General features: G+C 48.5%; 1 protein-coding gene across 2 annotated transcripts; it reads left to right on the top strand.

Moving 5' to 3' along the window:
• The first annotated feature begins 1,032 nt into the window (after positions 1-1,032).
• LOC116989625 (occludin-like) lies at positions 1,033-27,949 on the top strand. 2 transcript variants are annotated; one of them, XM_033047192.1, is made up of 8 exons: positions 1,033-1,745; positions 8,445-9,227; positions 14,636-14,797; positions 21,524-21,669; positions 23,636-23,830; positions 25,219-25,390; positions 26,338-26,379; positions 26,972-27,949. In XM_033047192.1, the coding sequence occupies exons 2-8, from the start codon at positions 8,457-8,459 to the stop codon at positions 27,071-27,073; spliced, it is 1,590 nt and encodes a 529-aa protein (XP_032903083.1). In that variant the 5' UTR covers positions 1,033-1,745; positions 8,445-8,456; the 3' UTR covers positions 27,074-27,949. The 2 variants fall into 2 exon arrangements, with proteins under 2 accessions (XP_032903083.1, XP_032903082.1); XM_033047191.1 differs by having other exon boundaries at positions 1,034-1,745; positions 8,433-9,227.

Here is a 27,949-nt window from a genome sequence, read left to right as displayed (position 1 = left end):
TTCAGGGCCCTGCGTAGGAGGAGCGTTTGAGAGTTTTTATAGTAAATGTGAAGTATTGGTCGGGTCGCCAACGTTCTCACTCCCAAATAAGGGGCAAGAGGTCAAAATAAGGGACAAATTCCCGACGGCAATTCGTTGACCGACTTGGCCGTGGCTGGGTGAATGATGAGTTGTCCCCGGGTGCTGGACTACACACAAAGCCCAGCCGGTGGGCCAGCTGAGTAGTTTTGGCCCGGGTGACGTCGCGCACAAAGTCCGGCGCCCCACCCAACTCATGAACCGATGATCGGCCGTGAGAAGGAGGGGTGGTGGTGGGGGTGTCGGCGGTCAGCGAAGGTCCGAAGGTCGGACAGCTGGCCGGGCTGCCGACCGACCGACGGGGCCACGGGCGAGGAGCTGCTGCTGCACTCCATGGGCTGCACTACGTCGGGACGGGTGAGGCGGGGCCGGACGCGGCGTTCCGACCCGACAGTCCCCTCGACCCGAGTAGCAGCGGTCAAATACGGGACAAGGGCGGTCCCGTACGGGACAAACTAATTTAGCCCAATATACGGGATGTCCCGGCTAATACGGGACAGTTGGCAACCCTAAGTATCGGTCAAACAGCTGAAGACTGGGTCAAGATTCGGTGGCCACAGAAAAGGCAAACAGAGTGGATGTGGAGAGAAGATAGATACAAAAAGCTGGAGTAACTCAGCGGGACAGGCAGCATTTCTGGAGAGAAGGAATGGGTGATGTTTTGGGTCGAGACCCTTCTTCAGACTGGATGTTTCAACCAGTGGGAGAGTCTACAACCAGAGGCCGCAGCCTCAGAATTAAAGGACGTACCTTTAGAAAGACGAGGAGAAATTTCTTAAGTCAGAGGGTGGTGAATCTGTGGAATTCTTTGCCACAGAAGGCTGTGGAGGCCAAGTGAGTGGATATTTTTAAGGCAGAGATAGATGGCACCCACATCTCTGGAGAGAAGGAATGGGTAACGTTTTGGGTGGAGACCCTTCTTCAGACTGATGTCCAATCACTCTGTGTTGTACAGAGATGCTGCCTGACCCACTCACTTACTTTGTTCCTTCAATTATTAACCTAGAGCCTGGTTTATAAATAAATAAATCAACACTGACTGCCATTGTTTACCAGTGTGACCTGGGTTTCAGTTAAGAGAGGTGAGTTTTACATTAGTTTCGGCAGGTTTTGCAATATTCCGTTTGAAACAGTTATCCGATAGTTGAGCAGGTTGTATTTACTTGTTGAATCATTTCCATGCGATTTCACAGTCAGACAGTCACACAGCCTGCATCAAACAGGAGGCAGAGTCGGAATTAATGAAGCTGAACTTTCGCCTTTTCTTTGAGTGCACTCTTGTTTATCTCGGATGAATGATTAAACCTTCTCGCTGCCATTTTCTCTCTTGTTCCAGGGCTGAAACTACCGGACTAGCCAAGGTTGGAGAGAGAGAGAGCGAGAGAAAGAGAGGGGGAGGGAGAGAGAACCGAATGGACGGATAGTTTAACACACAAGGAGTCTGACAATCCCTGAATAATTCTGAATGTTATTGGTGAACTCAGAGAGAGAGAAAGAGAGAGAGAGAGAGAGAAAGAGCGATCGAGAGAGAAGGGGACGGAGAGGAAACAACAACAATATAGAGAGTTCCCCCCACACCCACCCAACAACAGAAAGAGAGAGAAAGAGAGAACTCGATCTTGCCCACTCCCAACACTACAGAGGTGGACGCACTGCGAGTTACAAAGGTAAGGAACTCTTTTCAGACCCTGTGTCATTTTTACACACTCTCCGTGTCAATTTCGGGGCCATTTAACCCCACGGACGGTTTCAGATATTTACAAAAAATATATTTGCATCAATTCGTTTGAACGTTATGGAGTTCAACTCTGGGGAATAAGTGGAGTAAACGGCGCTAAACTGTATGTGTGGGATCTAGACCAACAAACGTCTTCGGCTTGGGAATAATTCGCCGTGTGGAGCGACTGGAAAATAATCTTTTGTAAAATAATTCCTTGGTAAATTATTAAATGTGACTACATCTAATCACCCCGGATAAAACACGTTCATTCGCACAGTGTTTCTAAATGCATATTGTAAACGGTGGGGTGTAAATCACCTGGAAATAGCCAAGGAATTACTTTTCAGAAGCTGTTTTAATACAGATTCGAAACATGCGATTTGTTACTTTAGTACTAAACACACACATAAAAACATACACACATATACACATACACACACAAATATGTACACACACATATATGTACACACAAATATGTACACACACATGCACACTCACACACATATATATTTATACACACACATATATGTACACACACACACACACACACACACACATATATATACACACATATATATATATATACACACATATATGTACACACACATATATATATACACACACATATATACACACACACATATACACACACACATATATATATATGTATATACACACATATATACACACACACACACACACACACACACACACATATGTGCACACGTGTATGTGTACAGACACACACAATCACACACACTTATATTTACATACACATACGCATCCATTGTAATGGGAGTTGCGGGGATATTGTTGATCATTTGGGGGTATGTGTTGATCAGTACAGGGCTTTACAACTAGACGTGCTCCTGTTACATGTGTGTGTTGTGTGACCCAGTTCTATTTGATGCATTCGATTGGAATGAGTTCAGGGGTGGGTTGGAGTTGGCAACTTAACCCAGAAGTCAGGTGAAACTTTAATCGAGGGCCCAACGATCAAACAAAAACTCCTTACAAGTTGTCCGGAACCCAACAACCTTAATTCCATAGATGAACACAAAAAGCTGGAGTAACTCAGCGGGTCAGGCAGCATCTCTGGAGGAAAGGAAAAGGTGACATTTCTGGTCGGGGCCTTTCTTCCAACTGAAAGATATGGAAGGGTCTATCTGTCCATGCGTCTTTGTCTTCCAGAGAAACATAGAAAATAGGTGCAGGTGTAGGCCATTCGGCCCTTCGAGCCAGCACCACCATTCAATATGATCATGACTGATCAGCCACAATCAGTACCCCATTCCTGCCTTCTCCCCATATCCCTTGATTCCGTCAGCCCTAAAAGTTAAATCTAACTCTCTCTTGAAAACATCCTGTGAATTGGCCTCCACTGCCTTCTGTGGCAGAGAATTCCACAGATTCACAACTCTCTGCGTGAAAAAGTTTTTCCTCAACTCAGTCCTAAATGGCCGACCCCTTATTCTTAAACTGTGTGGCCCCTGGTTCTGGACTCCCCCAACATTATTGGGGGGGGGGGGGGGGAGAATTCCTGCATCTATCTGTCCAATCCATTAAGAATGTTATATGTTTCTTTAAGATCTCCTCTCATCCTTCTAAATTCCAGTGAATACGAGTTCAGTCGATGCATTCTTTTCATTCTTTCAGTCTGAAGGAGGGTTCTGATCCAAAACCTCACCTATTCCTTTTCTCCAGAGATGTTGCCTGACCCCAACTCAATGCGTTTTGCGTCAATCTTCAGAATAGAAACCAGCATCTGCACTTCCTTCCTACATTTCAATCACCAATGAAACAAACTCCTTCCCCACAAATATATTAACCACAGACAAGTCACTTTTATTTCTATAGCACATTTAAAAAACAACTCACGTTGGCCAAAGTGCTTTACATTGGTGGAGGTACTAACGTTACACAACAGTGCTTCATAGATCAAGTACATACATAAATACATACATATAACCCTCCCTTAGAGGACGTCAAGAAAGGCTTGGGAGTAGAGATGAGTTTTAAGTCTCGACTTAAAGGAGTCGATGGAGGGGGCAGTTCTGATGGGAAGGGGGGGATGCTGTTCCACAGTCTAGGAGCTGCAACCGCAAAGGCGTGGTCGCCCCTAAGCTTTTGCCTAGACCACGGGATATTCAGCAGTCCCAGGTCGGTCGATCGATCTTGGGGTTACAGTCAGTAGCTCCTGGTGTTCGAAGCAGCAATCAATGACTGTATCCCCAGCTTGCACCACTATTTACTACATGGAGTGTGTCATTGTACAAGATGACCATTGTATTAGTTATATATTTATATACTCACCTCAAATTGAATGTCTGAACTGTTAATTCAAGTTTGGTTTGCTGTAAGAATTTAAGTTGTAGATCGGCACAAAAAGCTGGAGTAACTCAGCGGGTCAGACAGCAGCATCTCTGGAGAAAAGGAATAGCTGGCGCTTCCGGTCGAGACCTGATGAAGGATCGCCTATTCCTTCTCTCCCGAGATGCTGCCTGACCCGCTGAGTTACTCCAGCATTTTGTGTCTATCTCCGGTTTAAACCAGCACCTGCTGTTCCTTCCTGCACAGAATTTAAGTAGTGTTGTCTTGAAAACGACCACTAATTGTGGACCCTCAGCCGAGGCAGGTTCCACTCGCAGTGATACAGTGCGGAAACAGGCCCTTCAGCCCATCTTGCCCACACCGACCAACATGCCCCATCTACACTAGTCATAGAGTGATACAGCGTGGAAACAGGCCCTTCAGCCCATCTTGCCCCCACCGACCAACATGCCCCATCTACACAAGTCCCATCTGCCTGCGCTTGCCCCATAATCCTCCAAACCTATCCTATCCATATATCCATCTTCCTTTTTTCTATAAGGTTGTGATTGTACCTGCCGTAACTACCCTTTGTACATTCCACCCTTAGTGTTAAAAAAATAGGCAGGAACGGGGTACTGATTGTGGATGATCAGCCATGAACATATTGAATGGCGGTGCTGGCTCGAAGGGCCGAATGGCCTACTCCTGCACCTATTGTCTATTGTCCCTCAGGTTCCTATTAAATCATTCCACCCCTCACCTTAAACCAATGTCCTCTGGTTCCTGATTTTCCCCCACTCCCGGGTCAGAGACTCTGTGTGTTTACCTGATATATCCCTTTCATGATCTCACCACTATACGATCACTCCTCAAACATCTGCGCTCCATACCTCAGGCCCTCGAGTCCCGGCAACATCCTCATACAACTTCCCTGCACCTGTTCCAGCTGCCCTGCTTCCTGTGTGGCCTGAACCCCTCTGAGCAGATCCCAGCACGACTGAAGCTCCAATCTGTTTATTGAGAAGCTTTCCAGCAGCCCTCTTCCCTTTATACCAACCCATCATCCCATCTCAGCTGGAGTGTGTGTTCATATGTTATAGGAGCAGAATTAGTCCATTCAAGTCTACTCCGCCATTCAACCATGGCTGATCTATCTCTCACTCCTATCCCCATTCTCCTGCCTTCTCCCCATAACCCCTGACACCCGTACTAATAAAGAATCTATCTATCTCTGCCTTAAAAATATCCATTGACTTGGCCTCCACTCCCTTCTGTGGCCCAGCCTTGTAACCCCTCCCTGACCACAACAAATATCTTACCCTTGGCCCTACAGCCTCCACTCTGGGAGCTCTGGTTTCCTCCCACACTCCAAAGTCGTACAGATTTTTAGGTTGAATGGCTTTGATCTGTAGGGTAGGGGTGATTCCAGGCCGGCACGGACTCAGTGGGCCGAAGGGCCTGTTTCTGCGCTGTATCTTTAAAGTCAAAATGCAAAGTAAATCCTACACTGGGATAGTATGCAGAGGAAAGTCAGTCCATTCCCTCTGCAAGACCACTACGGTATAGACAATAGACAATAGGTGCAGGAGTAGGCCATTTGTCTACACCGGCCCTTCGAGCCAGCGCCGCCATTCAATGTGATCATGGCTGATCATCCCCAATTAGTACCCCGTTCCTGCCTTCTCCCCATATCCCCTGACTCCGCTATCTTTAAGAGCCCTATTTAGCTCTCTCTTGAAAGCATCCAGAGAACCTGCCTCTCTCGCACCTCTATCAGCAGAGAATTCCACAGACTCACAACTCTCTGTGAGAAAAAGGGTTTCCTCATCTCCGTTCTAAATGGCTTACCCCTTATTCTTAAACTGTGACCCCTGGTTCTGGACTCCCCCAACATCGGGAACATGTTTCCTGCCTCTAGCGTGTCCAAGCCCTTAACAATCTTATATGTTTCAATGAGATACCCTCTCATCCTTCTAAACTCCAGAGTGTACAAGCCCAGCGGCTCCATTCTCTATCACCTGGTATCTTACGCCTCAGACCACGTGGAGTTATTATGCATCGGCCGTGGCCAAACTGATCATTGACTCACCTCCCCACCAACAGTTAACACCCCCACAGTGAACGGCAAACAGTGACTTGCCTTGAATTCTGATTCTTCAGCTGGTAAAACCCTGAATGCTAAATGGCTGATTTAAAATGAGGTCGTTAAACCGTTGTCTCAAAGACTGAGGTCTATTCTCTCCAGTAACTCGGCTCAACCTCCCTGCATTCATACATGTAAATTCCAAGAGCCAACATCTAGTGTAAAAAAAAGTTACCCCTCAGCTTCCTATTAAATCTCCCCCCCCGCCCCTATCCACCACCACCTCATCTTAAAACAATGTCCAATTTTGTTACATGTTGTGATAGTGCCTGCCTCCACTACCTCCTCTCCAGCTCCAGCTCCAGCTCATAACACCCTTTGTGTAAAAAAATAAGTTACCCCTGAGGTTCTTATTAAATCTCCCCCCCCCCCCCCCCCCCCCCCCCCCCACTTAAACCAATGTCCTCTGGTTTTTGATTCTCCCACCCTGACTCAGAGATTCTGTGCATTTACCCGATCTATTACCATCATGATCCCACCGCTATAAGATCACTGCGCTCCGTACTCAGGCCCTCGAGTCCTGGCAACTTCCTCTTGTATCTTCTCTGGGGAAGTGAAGTGTAGAGAGTCTGATACAGAAAAGAAGAAATAGAACATTTGGCTGAATGCGTCCAGTGCAGGTTAATGACTGGGCGTGTAGACATGCGGGTGTGGAGGCCAAGCCGTTGGGTATTTTTAAAGCGGGCATCGACAGATTCTTGATCAACACGGGCATCAAACGTTACGGGAAGAGGGCAGTACAATACAACAATACCTTTTATTTGTCATTTGAACCTCACATGAGGTTCAAACGAAATTTGGTTTCTGCAGCCATACAAAAAAAGAACCAAGACACACACCAACACAATTCAACTCACATAAACATCCATCACAGTGCGTCCTCCTCACTGTGATGGAAGGCAAAACTTAAACATATCTCTCCCCTGCACTCCCCTCTCCCACTCATGTCAGAGTCAAAGACAGAGTCAAAGCCCCCGGTGGGCGATGTTAAATGTCCCGCAGCCATTAAAGCCACGCCGGGTGATGCAAGGCCACGCACCGGGTCTTGGTGTTGGAGCCCCGGCGGGCTCTTGGTGTTGGAGCCCCGGCGGCTCTTGGTGTTGGAGCCCCGGCGGGCGCTCACAAAGTCCCGCGGCCATTACAAGCCACGCGGGGCGGTGGTGTAAGGCCCCGCTCCAGGTAATCTTCAACCCCGCAACTCGGGCGGGAGAAGTCGCCGTTGCGGAAGCCCCGAAAAGCGGTCTCCCACCAGGGACCCGCGGGCTCACGGTATTACTGTCCACAGACCCGCGGTAGGAGCTTCCGAATCTCCGGGTGTCGGGTCACAGCAGCGCTCCACCACAGCTCCACCCGCTCCGGACTCGGCCAGCTCCGTGATGGTGAGTAGGTCCGCAGCTCCGCGACTGGAGCCCCAGGTCGTTCCTGTTGGAGGCCGCTCCACGTTGCAGCCCCAACGACAACGGAGACCCGACAAAGAAAAGGTCGGGTCTCCCGTGCAGGGGAAAGACCTTAAAGTTCCCCCACCCCACCCCACCCCCACACACATACCCCGACAAAAAAACAATAAAAACTACATAGAACAAGACAGAAAACAATAAAAAGACAGTACAATGGGGTTGGGAGGGAGAGATAGATCAGCCATGATTGTGTTTAAGAAGGAACTGCAGATGCCGGAAAATCCCAGGTACACAAAAATGCTGGAGTAACTCAGCGGGTGCAGCTGCATCTATGGAGCGAAGGAAATAGGCAACATTTCGGGCCGAAACCCTTCTTCAGACCCTTCAGATCTTCAGACCCTTCAGATCAGCCATGATTGAATGGCGGAGGAGACTCAATGGGCCGAATGGCCTAATTCAGTTCCTATGATTTAAGAACATTAGACCTTAGAGATACAACGCGGAAACAGGCCCTTCGCTCCATCGAGTCTGTGCCGACCAGCGATCACCCCCCACACTAGCACTGTCCTACACACTTGAGATAGTGTACAATTTTACCGGTCAACTAGCCAACAAACCTCTCTACATCTTAGTGTGGGAGGAAACCGGAGCACCCGGAGAAAACCCACGAGGTCACAGGAAGAAGGTACAAACCCCGTACAGACAGCGCCCGCAGTCTGCCGTTAGTTGTTCTGTGGCCGTTGCCGCTGGTAAAGCTTTCTCCACCTGTGTTTACTTCCAGGGCCCTTTCCAGAGCGTGGCCACCATGTACGGGAGTCGCCCCTACGGCAGCCCCCCTGCCTACAGCCCCACCCAGTACAGCCAGCCCATGGACAGCCAGCCCGTGGACAGCCTTGAATACGACGTGCGCTCGCCGCCCCCTGGCTCGTACTACATAGAGGACAAGCCGCAACACTTCTACAAGTGGAGCTCCCCTCCTGGCATCATCCGCATCTTGGAAGGGATTGTTGTCATCTTGTGTCTGGCTATCTTCGCCTGCGTGGCGTCCACCTTACAGTGGCAATACGGCTATGGTTACGGCATGGGCTTTGGCGGGGGGATTGGAGGTTACGGCATGGGAGGCATGGGTGGCATGGGAGGCATGGGCGGAGGCGGCTACATGGGCGGAATGGGAGGAGGCGGCGGCTATGGGTACGGCATGGGTGGCGGCTACGGCAACAGCTACGGCAGCGGTACCACCAACCCCAGGGCTGCCACCGGCTTCATGATCGCCATGGCTGCCATCTCCTTCGTCGTGGTCCTCGCCTTCTTCATCACCAGCGTCAGCAAGTCGCAACGGTCCCGGACCCGCAACTTCTACCTGATGGTGCTGATCTTCTCAGCCATCCTGGGCGGCATGGAGCTGATCGCCAGCGTGGTCTACATCATGGGGGTCAACCCTATGGCCGGCAGCGGAGGCTCCATGTACTACAGCCAAATCCGCGTGGTCTGCAGCCAATTCTACTCTGGCATGGGAGCTAACATGATGATGGGCAATCAGTACCTCTACCACTACTGTGTCGTGGACCCTCAGGAGGTGAGTCTACTCCACCGTCTACTTTGGTGGTGCAGCGGTAGAGTCATCCTTAAAACTGCCTGGAGTTTAGAAGGATGAGGGGAGGTGGGATCTTATAGAAACGTACAAAATTATAAAAGGACTAGATGCAGGAAAAATGTTCCCAAAATAGGGGAATCAAGGGATATGGAGAGAAGGCAGGCACGGGTTATTGATTGGGGACGATCAGCCATCATCATAATGAATGGCGGTGCTGGCACGAAGGGCCGAATGGCCTCCTCCTGCACCTATTTTCTATGTGTCCAGAACCAGGGGCCACAGTCTTTGAATAAAGGGGAGGCCATTTAAGACTTGAGGTGAGAAAAAAACGTTATCACCTCCTATCAGGCTGTCTCCGAAAATGTCGCCCGTGGGACAGGCCCTTTAAGACCAGGGTTCGATCCCGACTGCGGGTGCTGTCTATACGGAGTTTGCACGTTCTCCCCATGACCTGCTTGGGTTCGCTCCGAGATCTTCGCTTTCCTCCCACACTCCAAAGACGTGCAGGTTTGTAGGTTAATTGGCTTTGGTATAAGTGTAAATTGTCCCCCTAGTGTGTGTAGGATAGTGTTAGTGTGCTGGGAATCGCTGGTCACTGCGGACTCAGTGGGCCAAAGGGGACGTTTCCATGCTGTACCTTTAAACTAAACTAGAGTGGTTTATTGCAAAACATGGTAAAGTTTATGATCACTGAATATCTTGCTTGTGAAATGAACCAGTCCATGTCATAAATATTGGGAAACAAGCAACTACAATGCACCTTATGGATGGCTCACCCTGCATCCAAGGGGGATCTTATAGGTGACACACACTACAGCCAAGGGGGATCTTGTAGATTAGTGGGCAAAATTAGGGCACATGGTATTGGGGGTAGGGCACTGGCATGGATAGAAAATTGGTTGGCAGGCAGTAACAAAGAATAGGGATTAACGGGTCCCTTTCAGAATGACAGGCCGTGACTAGTGGGGGACCGCAAGGCTCGGTGCTGGGACCCCAGCTATTTACAATATATATCAATGATTTAGATGAAGGGATTAAAAGTAACATTAGCAAATTTGCAGATGACACGAAGCTGGGTGGCAGTGTGAACTGTGCTATGAGGATGCAGGGTGACTTGGACAGGTTGGGCGAGTGGGCAGATGCATGGCAGATGAAGTTTAATGTGGATAAATGTGAGGTTATCCACTTTGGTGGCAAGAACAGGAAGGCAGATTATTATCTGAATGGTGTCAGGTTGGGAAAAGGGGAAGTACAATGAGATCTGGGTGTCCTTGTACATCAGTCACTGAAATTAAGCATGCAGGTACAGCAGGCAGTCAAGAAAGCTAATGGTATGTTGGCCCTCATAACAAGAGGAGTTGAGTATAGGAGCAAAGAGATCCTTCTGCAGTTGTACAGGGCCCTGGTGAGACCACACCTGGAGTATTGTGTACAGTTTTGGTCTCCAAATTTGAGGAAGGACATTCTTGCTATTGAGGGAGTACAGCGTAGGTTCACGAGGTTAATTCCCGGGATGGCGGGACTGTCATATTTTGAAAGAATGGAGCAGTTGGGCTTGTATACTCTGGAATTTAGAAGGATGAGAGGGCATCTTATTGAAACATATAAAATTATTAAGGGATTGGCATGCTAGAGGCAGGAAACATGTTTCTGATGTTGGGGGTGTCCAGAACCAGGAAAACCAAACACAGTTTAAGAATAAGGGGTAGGCTATTTAGGACTGAGATGAGGAAAACCTTTTTCACCCAGAGAGTTGTGAATCTGTGGAATTCTCTGCCACAGAAGGCTGTGGAGGCCAATTCACTGGATGGTTTCAAGAGAGAGTTAGATTTATCTCTTGGGGCTAACGGAATCAAGGGATATGGGGAATATGCAGGATAATAATAATAATGGATGGGATTTATATAGCGCCTTTCTAATACTCAAGGCGCTTTACATCGCATTATTCATTCACTCCTCAGTCACACTCGGTGGTGGTAAGCTACTTCTGTAGCCACAGCTGCCCTGGGGCAGACTGACGGAAGCGTGGCTGCCAATCTGCGCCTACGGTCCCTCCGACCACCACCAATCACTCACACACATTCACACACATTCACACACAGGCAAAGGTGGGTGAAGTGTCTTGCCCAAGGACACAACGACAGTATGCACTCCAAGCGGGATTCGAACCGGCTACCTTCCGGTCACCAGCCGAACACTTAGCCCATTGTGCCATCTGTCATCCCAGGATGATCAGCCATGATCATATTGAATGGTGGTGCTGGATCGAAGGGCCGAATGGCCTCCTCCTGCACGTATTGTCTCTGTTTCTATGACGAATGTTGTTCGTGCCAGTGACGTCTGCGGCCAATGAATTAAATCAGATCCAAGATAAATTTACAATTAAATCGGCTTCTTATCAGCAACTCCACTGGAGGTAACGGATGAAGGTTGTTGCTCTAATAATCCACTGCAGACCAGCACCACATGTCCTGAGTCTGACCTTGTCACTAATCTCGGGGTGAGGGGGGGCATTGTGGGGGAATGTTTGAGGTGAGTTTGGGAGACCCTGACATCATTTATGCAACAACACATGGTTCCTGTGGCAATGAATTCTGCAGATTCACCACCCTCTGACTAAAGATCTTCCTCCCATCTCCTTTCTAAAGGCACGTCCTTTAATTCTGAGGCTGCACCCTCTGCTCCTAGACTCTCCCACTTGTGGAAACATCCTCTCCACGTCGACTCTATCGCATAAGGGGTTTAGAACGGAGACGAGGAAACACCTTTTCACCCAGAGGGTTGTGAGTCTGTGGAATTCTCTGCCTCAGAGTGCGGTGGAGGATGCTTTCAAGAGAGGGCTAGATAGGGCTCTTAAAGATAGCGGAGTCAGGGGATACGGGGAGAAGGCAGGAACGGGGTACTGATTGGGGATGATCAGCCATGATCACATTGAATGGCGGTGCTGGCTCAAAGGGCCGAATGGCCTACTCCTGCACCTTTTGTCTATTGTCTATCCAGGCCTTTCACTATCTTGTAAGTATCTTCCCACATTCCAAAGACGTGCAGGTTTGAAGGTTAATTGGCTTCTGTAAGTTGCCCCCAGTGTGCAGGATAGTGCTGGTGTACGGGGCGATCGCTGGTCGGCGTGGACTCGGTGGGCCGAAGGGCCTGTTTCCATGCTGTCTCTAAAACTAAAGCGAAGCAGCAATTCAAGAAGGCAGCACTCCCTCTTTAGTGCCATCAGCACAGGGCGATAAATGGTGGCCTTGCTCGTAATGCCTTCATTCCATGAAATAAATAAAATTAAATTTCATAAAAAGCCCCACCTAATGTTCTTTTAAACCATAAAAGAACACCATAAACATGGAACAAACACAGTACAGCATTGGAACAGGCCCTTCAGCCCAAAATCCCCGTGCTGACCATGGCCAGCTCTTACGTATCTGCACATAATCCATATCACTCCATTCTCTATATACCCATGTGCCTAGCTGAATGCCTCCTAATCTGCCTCCACCACCAGCCCTGGCAACGTGTTCCAGGCACCCACCACCCTCTGCCTAGAGTCACATAGTGGAAACAGGCCCAACTTGCCCACACCGACCAACATGTCCCATCTACATTAGTCCCACCGGCCTGCGTTTGGCCCATATCCCTCTAAACCTGTCCTATCCATGTACCTGTCTAAATGTTTCTTAAATGTTGCGATAGTCCCAGCCTCGACTACATCCTCCGGCAGCTCGTTCCATACACCCACCACCCTTGTGGAAAAAAAGTTACCGCTTGGGATCCTATTAAATCTTTACCCCCCACCCCCCCATCTCACCTTAAACGCATCTCCTCTGGTTCTTGAGGATATAGCCACATAATATTCTGAATTTTGTTTTAGCTTAGTTATAAGATACAGCGCAGAAACAGGCCCTTCGGCCCACCGAGTCCGCGCCGACCAGCGATCCCCGAACACTAGCACACACTACACACACTGGGGACAATTTTACAATTTTTGCCAAAGCCAATTAACCTATACTTCTTTGGTGTGTGGGAGGAAACCGGAGAAAGCCCACACAGGTCACGGTGAGAACGTGCAAACTCCGTACAGACAGCACCCGTAGTCGGGATCGAACCCGGGTCTCTGACGCTGTGAGGCAGCAACTCTACCACTGCGCCACCGTGCTGCCAGAGCTTTTGGTAATGTGGGGGGCTTTGAACTCCTACAAACTCCAGCTTGATGTGGGTTTGTGTGCAGTACGTTTCACTTGTGGCATTGCAGACTGGATAGGGAGCAAAGAGTGGATGTTGTTTATACTGGAGCCCCCCCCCCCCTGTTTATGTTATACAAGACTATTGCCCTGGGAGAATTCTCCACTGTTATCTGTAACGAGGGGCATGTAAACATTGGGCGTACAGATTTAAGCTGCAGGCCTGAACTTTGAGTTGCGTGTGTTGCAAACCCTCTCGAGACAGCTCCCAAATCACCCACAGTTAACACTTTGGAGTTTAGTTTAGAGATACAGCACGCAAACAGGCCCTTCGGCCCACCGGGTCCGTACCGACCAGCGATCCCCGCACACTTACGCTATCCTACGCACACTCCGGACAATTTACCATTTTACCAAGCCAGTTAGCCTACAAACCCACACGTCTATTATGCTGCTGCATGTATATATGTTAGAATGTGTATATAATGTGTGTGTATATATATGTGCAAAGTATGTATATGTGTGTATACACACTCGCACACTCTCACACACACAATATGTATGTATATATAGAGATGTAATGTATGTGTATAACACACACACACACGCACGTACGCAGACACACACACACACACACACACACACACACACACACACACACACACACACACTGACACACACACACTGACACACACACACACACAATATGTATGTATATATAGAGATGTAATGTATGTGTATAACACGCGCACACACACACACACACACTGACACACACACACACACACACACACACACTGACACACACACACACACACACACACACACACACAGACACACACACACACACACACACACACACACTGACACACACACACACACACACACACAGACACACACACACACACACTGACACACACACACTGACACACACACACAAACAATATGTATGTATATATAGAGATGTAATGTATGTGTATAACACACACACACGCACGCAGACACACACACACGCACACACACACACACACACACACACACACACACACACACACACACACACACACACACACACACACTGACACACACACACACACACACACACACACACACACACACACACACACTGACACACACACACACACACACACACACACACACACACAGTCTAGGTGAGCCCACACTGAGATGTCTGCCTGTTGTGTGTAGGCCGTGGCCATTGTGTGCGGGTTCATAGCGGCGCTGGCCTTCTGCATCATCGCTTTCCTGGCTCAAAGAGTACGGCAGAAGATATGGAAGTACGGAAAGCCCAACATCCTCTGGGATAAGAACTTCGCCGACCAAGAAATGGGGCCAAACGTGGAGGAGTGGGTGAGTGAGTGAGTGGAGGCCTGGACGGTGAATTAGTGACCTCGGACTGAACTGCCTGGGGGGTGCGGGGGTGGGGGGGGGGGGGAGTGGGGGGGTGGGGGGGAGTGGGGGGGTAGTGGATGCAGGGTCAGAGAAACCTAATCGAAAATCTGTGTTCAACCCACTCACGTCAGGGAGTGCAGCGGATAAATACTGGGGTGAATCAGTCTGTGATTTGTGAGTCAGGGAGCACAGAAGGACAAGCCTCCATTGGCCAAGCACGGATATTTGACCGGGTGAATATTTTGGAATTTCACTTGTTTTCCTTTGGGATTGCACATTATTTACACAGAACTTTCTCCCACAATATTTCCACACAGAGGGTGGTGGGTGTACGGAACAAGCTGCCAGAGGAGGCTGGGACTATCCCAATGTTTAAGAAACAGTTAGACAGGTTTGGAGGGATATGGACCAAACACGGGCAGGTAGGACCAGTGTAGATGGGGCACCTATTGTCTATTATCTATAGTACACCCTGCAGAGTTGTGCAATGGCACTGTCAGGTCTCCTAATTCCAGAATGGTGTCCTTGTTGTGTTTATATCGAAGGTAGACACAAAAAGCTGGAGTAACTCAGCGGGTCAGGCAGCATCTCTGGAGAGAAGGAACGGGTGACGTTTCGGGTCGAGACCCTTCTTCGGACAGTTTAGTTTAGTTGGTTTATTGTCACGTGTACCGAGGTACAGTGAAAAGCTTCTGTTGCGTGCTAACCAGTCAGCGGAAAGACAACACATGATTACAATCAAGCCGTCCACTGTGTACAGATACATGATAAGGGAATAACGTTTAGCGCAAGGTAAAGCCAGCAAAGTCCGATCAAGGATAGTCCGAGGGTCACCAATGAGGTAGATAGTAGTTCAGCACCGCTCTCTAGTTGTGATAGGATGGTTCAGTTGCCTGATAACAGCCGGGAAGAAACTGTCCGTGAATCTGGAGGTGTGCGTTTTCACACTTCTGTACCTAGTTTAGTTTAGACATTTTTAGGTTTAGTTTTCAGTTTTGGAAGAGATACAGCGTGGAAACAGGCCCTTCGGCCCAACTTGCCCACACTGGCCAACATGTCCCATCTACACTAGTCCCACCTGCCTGCATTTGGTCCATATCCCTCCAAACCTGTCCTATCCATGTACCTGTCTAACTGTTTCTTAAACGTTGGGATAGTCCCAGCCTCACACTATCTTACACACACTAGTAACAATTTACCTTAAAATACCAAACCAATTGGGATAGTCTCATCCTCAACTACCTCCTCTGGCAGCTTGTTCCATACACCCACCACCATTTGTGTGAAAAAGTTACCCCTCAGATTCCTATTAAATCCTTTCCCCTTCACCTTGAACCTATGTCCTCTGGTCCTCGATTCCCCTACTCTGGGCAAGAGACCCGATCTATTCCTCTCTTGATTATGTACACCTCTATAAGATCTCCCCTCATCCTCCTGCGCTCCAAGGAATAGAGACCCAGCCTACTGAACCTCTACCCGATCTATTCCTCTCATGGAACCACTAGTTATTGAGCTATCGGGGCAAGCCATCAAGTGTGTCCTTCCTTGTGCCCTTGTCTCCTTAACCTGGCACCTTCCCCTATCTGTCCTGAGAGGCACAAATATTGACTCTAGCCCAATCTCCAGACCATGGAGAGAGAGAGAGAAAGAAAGGTTCCTTCCCAAGGTGCTGGATATATGAAATGCCGTGGCTATCCCTCAAGGTCGAGGGACTCTCAGGTTGGCTTCTGAGTCCAATCGTGGCTTTGAAAGTTCTTCGGCATTCAGGACGGGTAATTCCAGACGGCAGATCGGGCTTTGGTGTTGCTGCCTCTCTTTCCGTTTTCTTCTCTTTTCTTCTAATTCTGTGCATCTCTTGGATGATCGTTCGCCAGAGTTTCCTGTCCTTGGCATTGGTTTCCCAATTATCGATGTCGATTGCACATTTCTTCGTGCTGGCTTTCAAGGCGTCTTTGAATCTCTTCTTTTGTCCGCCTCTTTTCTGTTTGCCTTCGTTAAGCTCCCTTCATACAGAAACATAGAAACATAGAAGATAGGTGCAGGAGTAGGCCATTCGGCCCTTTGAGCCTGCACCGCCATTCAATATGATCATGGCTGATCATCCAACTCAGTATCCTGTACCTGCCATCTCTCCATACCCCCTGATCCCTTTAGCCACAAGAGCCACATCTAACTCCCTCTTAAATATAGCCAACGAACTGTGGCCTCAACTACTTTCTGTGACAGAGAATTCCACAGATTCACCACTCTCTGTGTGAAAATGTTTTTCTCATCTCGGTCCTAAAAGACTTCCCCCTTATTCTTAAACTGTAACCCCTTGTTCTGGACTTCCCCAACATCGGGAACAATCTTTTTGCATCTAGCCTGTCCAACCTCTTAAGAATTTTGTAATATGAAATAGCACCCATGTTGATGGTGATTGTTTCTTGCCACCCAGTCTTATCAGCTACTGGTGAATTGCATGCTGATTGCTCCATTATGTCACCAGCCTATGTTTACTTGTTGATAAATCTGTTCTCGGTTGAATTACTCATTAACTTCATCATTGCTGCTTTGGTTTCACTCGCTCCCACGTGTGTGTGTGTGTGTGTGTGTGTGTGTGTGTGTGTGTGTGTGTGTGTGTATATTTGTGTGTGTGTGTGTGTATATATGTGTGTGTGTGTGTGTGTGTACGTGTGTGTACGTGTGTGTATGTATATATATGTGTGTGTGTGTATGTGTGTGTGTGTACCTGTGTGTGTGTACGTGTGTGTGTGTGTGTGTATGTATATATGTGTGTGTGTGTGTGTGTGTGTGTGTGTGTGTGTTTACGTGTGTGTACGTGTGTGTGTGAACCTGTGTGTACGTGCGTGTGTGTGTGTGTACGTGTGTGTGTGTGTGTGTGTGTGTACGTGTCCGTGCCCAGAACACCACCAATGATTCACTTCAATTAACAGTGCGATAGAGATACGAAAAAAAAGATAGACACAAAACGCTGGAGGAACTCAGCGGGCCAGGCAGCATTTCTGGAGGAAAGGAATAGGTGACGTTTATGGTCGAGACCCTTCATCAGACTGAGAGACAGGGGAGAGGGGAACCAGAGGTTTGGGAAGGTCCAGGAGAAAGCCGGCATGGGTGACTCGGGGAAGATGGTCCACCTGGTGTTGGACATCACACACAACACGCCAACACGGTGGGTGGGAACCTGTCTCGCATGTCACTGTCATTTAATGTGTGGAATCTTTGTCTGAATATCTTCTCATGCCAGCTGAACAGCATGTTGGTTGGCATGGACTTGGTGGGCCGAAGAGCCTTTGTCCAGGCTATATCTTTCAATCACAAGTTCGCAAGATATAGGAGTGGAATTAGGCCATTCGGCCCATCGAGTCTACTTCGCCCATTCGGCCCATTGAGTCTACTCCACCATTCAATCATGGCTGATCACTGCCTCCTGATCCCATTTTCCTGCCTTCTCCCCATAACCCTTGACACCCGTTCTAATCAAGAATTTGTCTATCTCTGCTTTAAAAATATCCACTGACTTGGCCTCCACAGCCCTCTGTGGCAATGAGTTCCACAGATTCACCACCCTCTGACTAAAGAAGTTCCTCCTCACCTCCTTCCTGAAAGAACGCCCTTTAATTCTGAGGCTGTGACCTCTAGTCCTAGACTCTCCCACCAGTGGAAACATCCTCTCCACATACACTCTATCCAGGCCTTTCATTATTCTGAAAGTTTCAATGAGGTTCCCCCTTAACCTTCTAAACTCCAGCGAGTACAGGCCCAGTGCCGACAAACGCTCATCATAGGTTAACCCACTCATTCCTGTGATCATTCCTGTAAACCTCCTCTAGGACCCTCTCCAGAGCCAGCACATCCTTCCTCAGATATGGGGCCCAATCGATCAATCGAAACAGTAATTGATTAGTACGGGTGTCTGTGGTTATGGGGAGAATGCGGGAGAATGGGGTTGGGAGGGAGAGATAGATCAGCCATGATTGAATGGTAGGGGTAGACAAAAGTGCTGGAGAAACTCAGCGGGTGCAGCAGCATCTATGAAGCGAAGGAAATAGGCAACGTTTCGGGCCGAAACCCTTCTTCAGACTTGAATGGTGGGGTAGACTTAACGGGCCGAATGGCCAAATTCTGCTCCTATCTGACCTTATGATTGTGGGCCAAAGGGTCTGTCCCTGTGCTGTGCTTTCCTACAGTGATCATTCACAGACTGGACACTGCCCACATCAGTAAATAATAGTGGAGGAGTGGATACAGTGTGGAAACAGGCCCTTCGTCCCAACTTTCCCACACTGACCAACATATCCCAGCTACACTAGTCCCACCTGCCCGCGTTTGGCCCATATCCCTCTAAACCTGTCCTATCCATGTACCTGCCTAGTTGACTGTTTCTTAAACGTTGGGATAGTCCCTGCCTCAACGACTTCCTCTGGCAGCTCGCTCCATACATATCCTCATTCATATGAGGAAAGATTGAAAAGACTAGGCTTGTATTCACTGGAGTTTAGAAGGATGAGGGGATATTTTATAGAAACATAGAAACGTATAAAAGGACTGGACAAGCTAAATGCAGGAAAAATGTTCCCAATGTTGGGCGAGTCCAGAACCAGGGGCCACAGTCTTAAAATAAAGGGGAGGTCATTTAAGACTGAGGTGAGAAAAAACGTTTTCACCCAGAGAGCTGTGAATTTATGGAATTCCCTGCCACAGAGGGCAGTGGAGGCCAAGTCACTGGATGGATTTAAGAGAGAGTTAGATAGAGCTCTAGGGGCTAGTGGAGTCAAGGGATATGGGGAGAAGGCAGGCACGGGTTATTGATAGGGGACGATCAGCCTGCACCTATTTTCTATGTTTCTGTTTCTATACATCCACCCACCCTTTGTGAGAAGTGTGATCTATTGCGCAGTGCAAACTTCCCAGGGGCTGACCTATTTAAATGTTTGTGTGGGGTTGGATCTAGGCCCAGTTCTCTGTGATGCATCAGCTGGTCTCAATGGGTCACTGGGCCTGTGTAAGGTGGGACTTGGCCATCATCCCAGCCCCACGGCGCCCTCTGCTGCAGCTCGGCTGAAAGTGCAGCCGCACAAGTTGACCGATCAGCTTGTTTGCAATTAACCACACACACATGGTCCTCACACCCCACTCTACTTCCATCCAGAGTAATCACCTGCAGGCGTCTATCCCGCCTACTTACGTTGGTCCATAACCGGGACCAATCCCCGGGGAAACTCAGGAGGAAATGTCAACAAGGAAGAGAACCAATAAGGGGAGAATTTCGGCCCAAAACGTTGCCTATTTCCTTCGCTCCATATATGCTGCTGCACCCGCTGAGTTTCTCCAGCACTTTTGTCTACCTTTGATTTTTCAGCATCTGCAGTTCCTTCTTAAACACAATAATATCTCATGCAGTACAATAGACAATAGACAATAGGTGCTGGAGTAGGCCATTTGGCCCTTCGAGCCAGCACCACCATTCAATGTGATCATGGCTGATCATCCACAATCTGTACCCCGTTCCTGCCTTCTCCCCATATCCCCTGACTCCGCTATTTTTAAGAGCCCTATCTAGCTCTCTCTTGAAAGTATCCAGAGAACCTGCCTCCACTGCCCTCTGAGGCAGAGAATTCCACAGACTCACAACTCTCTGTGAGAAAAAGTGTTTCCTCGTCTCTGTTCTAAATGGCTTACTCCTTATTCTTAAACTGTGGCCCCTGGTTCTGGACTCCCCCAACATCGGGAACATGTTTCCTGCCTCTAGTGTTGGAACACAGTTTGGGAACAGCTCCGTCCAAGACCCGCAAGACATTTCAGAGAATTGTGGACGCAGCCCAGACCGTCACACAAACCAACCTCCCTTCCATTGACTCCATCTACACCTCACGCTGCCTTGGCAAGGCCAGCAGCATCATCAAGGACCAGTCTCACCCCCCCCGGTCACTCCCTCTTCTCCCCTCTCCCATCGGGCAAGAGGTACAGAAGTGTGAAAACATTCTGGGACAGTTGTCCAGATTCAGGGACAGTTTCTTCACAGCTGTTACCAGGCGACTGAACCACATCCTATCACCAACTAGAGAGCGGTGCTGAACTGCTATCCACCTCTTTGGTGACCCTCAGACTATCCTTGATCGGACATTGCGGGCTTTATCTTGCACTAAACCAGGAGTGGGCAACCTTGTTCTGCGTGGGGGCCAGGACCCATGTCTGTGAGCGGATGGCGGGCCACATCTATCACCATAGTGTGACACTTGGTGTTGGTTTTACCATTCGTTTTCACGCGTTTTTCAATTAGTTTCTGCACTTCCCAGGTGGTCTCGCCTGCCCCGGAACTAGTTGTTGCCCCCAGGTAGCCTGCGTGCCCCGGGAATAGCTACAGTTCACAGATCAGATTGTGTGCCCCTGGACTGGCTACAGTTCCCAGGTCGCGAAAACGAATTGGAAAAACAATACTCCTGCGGGCCGGATGATTCTGTGATACGGGCCGGATCCGGCCCCTGGGCCGCAGGTTGTCGACTCCTGGACTAAACGTTATTCCTTTATCATGTATCCATTCGCTGTAAATGGCGCGATTGTAATCACGTATTGTCTTTCTGCTGACTGGGTAGCGCGCTACAAAAGCTTTCACTGTACCTGGACTGTATGGAGATGCGATTAACCGAGATGTTGAGTCCCTGCATTTTCTGGTCTCTCCAGGTGAAGACGGTGCCAGCACCAGGTAACGAAGATGCAGAAACCATTCAGTTCTCTGATAAACCGGCCAACGGAGTCAACGTAATGAGCGTCGCTGATTATAACCCACGACCGACCACGTACAACTTGGAGAGTCAAACTGACAGTCCGTAAGTTCAAGTTCACCGCGGGGGCAGTGTAGAACGACACTGGTTTACACTGAAGACAGACACAAAATACTGGAGTAACTCAGCGGGACAGGCAGCATCTCTCGATAGAAGGAATGGGGGATGTTTCGGGACGAGACCTTTCTTCAGATCGCCGGTTTCCTCCCGCACTCCAAAGACGTACAAGTTTGTCGGTTAATCAGCTTGGTATAAATGTAAATTCGCCCTAGTGTGTTAAGGATACCGTCAGCGCGAACAGATGAACAGTCGGCGTGGTCTCCGTGGGCCGAATGGCCTGTTTCTGCGATATATCTCGAAACTAAACGCAACTAAACGGGAATAGCAATGATGTGAGGGGATTGAGGGGAAGGAGTTTCTGAATTGTGTCCAAGAGCACTTTAGTCTTCAGTACATTTTAACGGCCTGTCCCACTTACGCGATATTTTCGGCGACATGTTGAAAATCCAGCGACGACCAGAAAAAGGTACGACTCTTTGTGCGACTACTCCTGACCATACAGGCGTCACCCCGCGACTGCCTGGATCTTGGAGCAAGCATATAATTAGTCCTTGATTTAATTGACCCCGTTGTGTTTAGTTTAGAGATACAGCACAGAAACAGGCCCTTCGGCCCACTGGGTCCGTGCCGACCAGCGATCCCCCGCATACTAACACCATCCTACACACACACTGGGGACAATTTACAATTTTAACCATAGCCAATTAACCTACAAACCTGTACGTCTTTTGGAGTGTGGGAGGAAACCGGAGCGCCCGGAGAAAGCCCACATAGGTCACGGGGAGAGCGTACAAACTCTGTACAGACAGCGCCCGTAGTCAGGATCGAACCTGGGTCTCTGGCGCTGTGAGGCCGTGTACACTGACTCCTAGACTGGTTGCTGTAGCAACACTGTGGGGAGGAGTTTGTCGTTTCCCTTATTCACAGCATTTTCAATGTTATGTGAGGTTATCCACTTTGGTGGCAAAAACAGGAAGGCAGATTATTATCTAAATGGTGTCAAGTTGAGAAAAGGGGAAGTACAACGGGATCTGGGTGTCCTTGTTCATCACTCACTGAAAGTAAGCATGCAGGTACTGCAGGCAGTGAAGAAAGCGAATGGCATGTTGGCCTTCATAACTAGAGGAGTTGAGTATAGGAGCAAAGAGGTCCTTCTGCAGTTGTACAAGGCCCTAGTGAGACCACACCTGGAGTATTGTATGCTGTTTTGGTCTCCAAATTTGAGGAAGGACATTCTTGCTATTGAGGAAGTGCAGTGTAGATTTACAAGGTTAATTCCCAGGATTGCGAGACTGTCATATGTTGATAGAATGGAGCGGCTGGGCTTGAACACTCTGGAGTTTAGAAGGCTGAGAGGGAATCTTATTGAAACATATAAGATTATTAAGGGTTTGAACACGCTTGAGGCAGGAAACGTGTTCCCGATGTTGGGAGAGTCCAGAACCAGGGGCCACAGTTTAAGAATAAGGGGTAAGCCATTTAGAATGGAGATGAGGAAAAACATTTTCACACGGAGAGTTGTGAATCTGTGGAATTCTCTGCCTCGGAGGGCGGTGGAGGCCGGTTTTTCTCGATACTTCACGAGAGTTAGATAGAGCTCTTAAAGATAGTGGAGTCAGGGGATAGGGGGAGAAGGCAGGAACGGGGGTGCACAAAAATGCTGGAGAAACTCAGCGGGTGCAGCAGCATCTATGGAGTGAAGGATATAGGCAACGTTTCGGGCCGAAACCCTTCTTCAGACGGGGTACTGATTGTGGATGATTCAGCCATGATCACAGTGAATGGCGGTACTAGCTTGAAGGACCGAATGTCCCACTCCTGCACCTATTGTCTATTGTCTATTGATATTATATTCAGCACTGTGTTTGGGCAGTGTGCCTTTTATCATGGGGGAACGTGGCTGTGTTACTGAAGATGGTGTGACTGGTCTCTGTGTGGGCTTTGTCACCAGCTATCAACCCTCCTCTCACCCCTCGGGAAACTACAACTCCACTCCATCGGAGGAGCCCCCGAGCAAGCGCCCGGCCGGTCGGAAGAAGGGGAAGAGGCGGAGGGGCCGGCCGGAGGTGGAGGAGTCTCAGTACGAGACTGATTATACCACGGGGCCAGAGTCCTGCGATGACATGGATGATGAGCAGTGGGAAAGGTGAGCATGGCACCACATACTGACCTCCCAACATGCCCACACTGCACGCTGGCGCAGCGGGTGGAGCTGCTGCCTCGCAGCGCCAAAGACCCGGCTTCCACCTTCGACCTCAGCTGCTGTCTGTACGGGGTTTGGGCGTTCTCCCCGTGACCCGCGTGGGTTTCTCCTGGTGCTCCGGCTTCCTCCCACAAAGACACACTAGCTCCACCTGCCTGCTTTTGGCCAATATCCCTCTAAACCTGTCCTACCTGTGTACCTGTCCCATCCATGTACGTGTCCTACCCATGCACCTGTCCTACCCATGTACCTGTCTTATCCATGTACGTGTCCTATCCGTGTACCTGTCTTATCCATGTACTTGTCCCACCCGTGTACCTGTCCCACCCGTGTACCTGTCCCACCCGTGTGCCTGTCCCATCCATGTACCTGTCCTATCCATGTACCTGTCCTATCCATGTACCTGTCCTATCCATGTACCTGTCCTATCCATGTACCTGTCCTATCCATGTACCTGTCCTACCCGTGTACCTGTTTTTTGTTGTTGTTTTTTTAAAATTTATTTATTTAAAAAAAATAATTTAAATTAGAAGTACAGTAAATTACAGTAATACAAATCACATAAATCTTATTACATTTGTTGTACCACTTCATTTTTCGAGCTTTAAAAAAGGTAGAAATAAAAGAAGTAAGGAAAGTGAGCAAGAATCGTGAAGGTGCAGGAAAGTGTTGGGAAAACAAAGCCCCTTAGGGAGGAAGTTAGAGAAGGAAGTAAAGAAAGGAAATAGACCCTAGAAAAGAAAAGAAAAAAAAAAAAAAACCGCTCTATTATAACACAAAATTACGCAAAAAAGGATATACCAACCGTGTTTTATTTATTTATTTTTATTTTTTACCCCCCGTTACCAGATCCTGGCACCATTTATATTTTAAATTACTATTGCACCTTATGCTTGTAATAGTTCCATAAATGCAGACCACGTCTTTTGGAAGTGGTCTGTACCTGTGTACCTGTCCTATCCGTGTACCTGTCCTATCCGTGTACCTATCCTATCCGTGTACCTGTCCTATCCGCGTACCTGTCCTATCCGTGTACCTGTCCTATCCGCGTACCTGTCCTACGTGTGTACCTGTCCTATCCGTGTACCTGTCCTATCCGCGTACCTGTCCTACCTGTGTACCTGTCCTATCCAAAACACATGGTGTAAAATTACCCTCTTTCATTTTAAAAATGGACGCAAAGTCATACTGTCCAGTTCAGAGCCAAAGTGGAAGCATGTTCTCTCCGTAGAAACCACCTGGATGTTCTGTAAAATGATGCTGTTCCCTTCTTGGGAGTGGGAGCATGGGAATGGGTCCTGCTCTAACCCCGCACTACCTTGTCTCATCAGGTTGTATCCTCCCATAACATCTGCCCCCACCAGGCAGGAGTACAAGCGCGAGTTTGACGCCAACCACCAGGAGTACCGACAACTCTGTGCCGAAATGAACGAAGTCAATGACCAGATTAATTACCTGAGCAAGCGGCTTGATGTGGTCACTGAAGATGACCCCAGCTATCAGGTATGGAAACCTCCCATGTTTATTTAATTCACATCTTTAATCAATAATGTTTAATATTAATGTTTAATGTTTATGTGTCATTCCTAACTGTCACTGTATGTTGTTGTCACTTGTGGGTGGAGCACCGAGGCAAATTCCTTGTATGTGAATACTTGGCCAATGAACCTATTCATTCAATCGTTCATTTCCTCGCCAATAGCACGAGAAATAGAAGTATTATTAATCTTGCTCCAATATGCTGTCGACTTTACTTTTTTAGACTTTAGATACAGCGCGGAAACAGACCCTTCGGCCCATCGAGTCCGTGCCGACCAGCGATCACCCCGCACACCAGTTCCATCCTACACACACTAGAGATTATTTACAGAAGCTGATTAATCGACAAATCAGCACGTCTCTTTGGAGTGTGGGAGGAAACCGGAGCGCCCGGGGAAAACCCATGGGGTTACAGGGAGAACGTGCAAACTCCGTACTGACAGCACCCGTAGTCAGGAACGAACCCGGGTCTCTGGCGCTGTGAGGCAGCAACTCTACCGCTGCGCCACCGTGCCACCCTTACAATCCTGACCACCCTTTGATAATGTATGGCGATATATTTACTGAACTGTAACCATAAAAATAATTTAATTGTACGTATGTGCACGTACATTGTGCCGCCTCTTTGTTTTATCCCCCCCCCCCCCTCTCCACCCCTCCCCCACCCAAGTCATACCCGCTTCAAAGTCGTCTTGTTGAGTCTCATTGTCGGTAACCAGTTTTCACCAAACACACAGCTAATAGACAATAGGTGCAGGAGTAGGCCATTCGGCCCTTCGAACCAGCACCGCCATTCAATGTGATCATGGCTGATCATCCCCAATCAATAACCTGTGCCTGCCTTCTCCCCATATCCCTTGATTCACTAAACTAAATCATTGTTTCTTCTGCTGGATTTTGCTTTGTTTCAGGGAGTTGCTGAGGAATACAACAGGTTAAAGAACTTTAAAATGGTGAGTGTGTCACAATTATCAGAGTGAAGTAAGTCGATTAACCAGATCCTGTCGTGATCTCAATCAACAGACTTCCCCATGCACAGCTCGGTGTCTAGTATCAGAAACCTGAGGGTGCACTACACTTCGAGCCTGCACCGCCATTCAATATGATCATGGCTGATCATCCAACTAAGTATCCTGTACCTGCCTTCTCTCCATACCCCCTGATCCGTTTAGCCACAAGGGCCACATCTAACTCCCTCTTAAATATAGCTAATGAACTGGCCTCCACTACCTTCTGTGGCAGAGAATTCCACAGATTCACCACTCTCTGTGTGAAAAATGTTTTTCTCATCTCGGTCCTAAAAGATTTCCCCCCTATCCTTAAACTGTGACCCCTTGTTCTGGACTTCCCCAACATCGGGAATAATCTTCCTGCATCTAGCCTGTCCAACCCCTTAAGAATTTAGTAAGTGGGACTAGTCTAGATGGGACGGTGTGGGCAAGTTGGGCGAGGTGCCTGTCTCCACACTGTGTGGACTCCGTGACGCTGAGAGAGAGAGGACAAAATTACGCGTGGAGTGAACCGGTTTTGTTGTCTTGCTTTCAGACGTCCGAATATCGCAACAAGCGTCTCCAGAGCAAGCGAATGAAGAGCAAGCTCTCCTACATCAAGCGGATGGTCAGCGACTACGACCGTCGGCGAGAGTAGAGCTGAGAGTGGCCACAGGTCTTCCCCTCCCCCTGTCCCCACACCCAGCCATTGCCCAGAACATGGAAACTCCAAATAACCCCTGAAGACTCGAGTGAAAATCGCAAACACCATTTGTAAACTCCCTCACGGAACTTGTAACCTGGACCTCAGGAATCTCACCATCGTCGAGAGGTTGAATAATCCTGAACGCTCACGTCAAGCTGCAGAGCTGGGAACGGTCCCCAGGGCAAACACTCTTCCTCCATTAGCTTCAACGGACATTTGGTTCTGAATGACTCTGGACTAGGATTGACCTGTGATGTTCAATGCCTGTTGAACCCATGAGCGATTCCTGGCCCACCTTATCTCCACCAAGGACCTGAAACTTGCCCGCCTCCAGGCCGCTCCTGACACCGACGTACCGACTGGCAGAGCTGCATGTCGGGTCATTGGACAATGAGAGGAGTCGATCCACCACATGTGGTCTGTGGAAGGACTCGGCTGATGATGATCAATGCAAGTCATCATTCGATCTGCTGTAAAAATGCTTTTATAGTTTTTCCTATTAATCTAAACTTTATTCGAAGCACCAGAGAGAAAATTTTATTTCTAAACCATTTTATGATATAATTAAGATATGCTGGGTGCTTCATAGGAACACATACGTTCGTAAATTCATAGGAGCAGAATTAGGCCATTCGGCCCATTGAGTCCATTCAATCATGGCTGATCTATCTTTCCCTCTCAGCCACATTCTCCTGCCTTCTCCCCTTGGTGCCCTTACATATCAAGAACCTGTCCATCTCTGCTTTAAAAATACCCAATGACTTGGCCTCCATGGAAGTCTGTGGCGATGAATTCCACAGATTCACCACCCTCTGACTGAAGAAATTC

Source organism: Amblyraja radiata, chromosome 29, assembly GCF_010909765.2.
Source record: "Amblyraja radiata isolate CabotCenter1 chromosome 29, sAmbRad1.1.pri, whole genome shotgun sequence".
Lineage (NCBI taxonomy): Eukaryota > Metazoa > Chordata > Chondrichthyes > Rajiformes > Rajidae > Amblyraja > Amblyraja radiata.
Note: the sequence above shows the minus strand (reverse complement) of the source record. Positions and strands in the feature narration are given on the sequence as shown.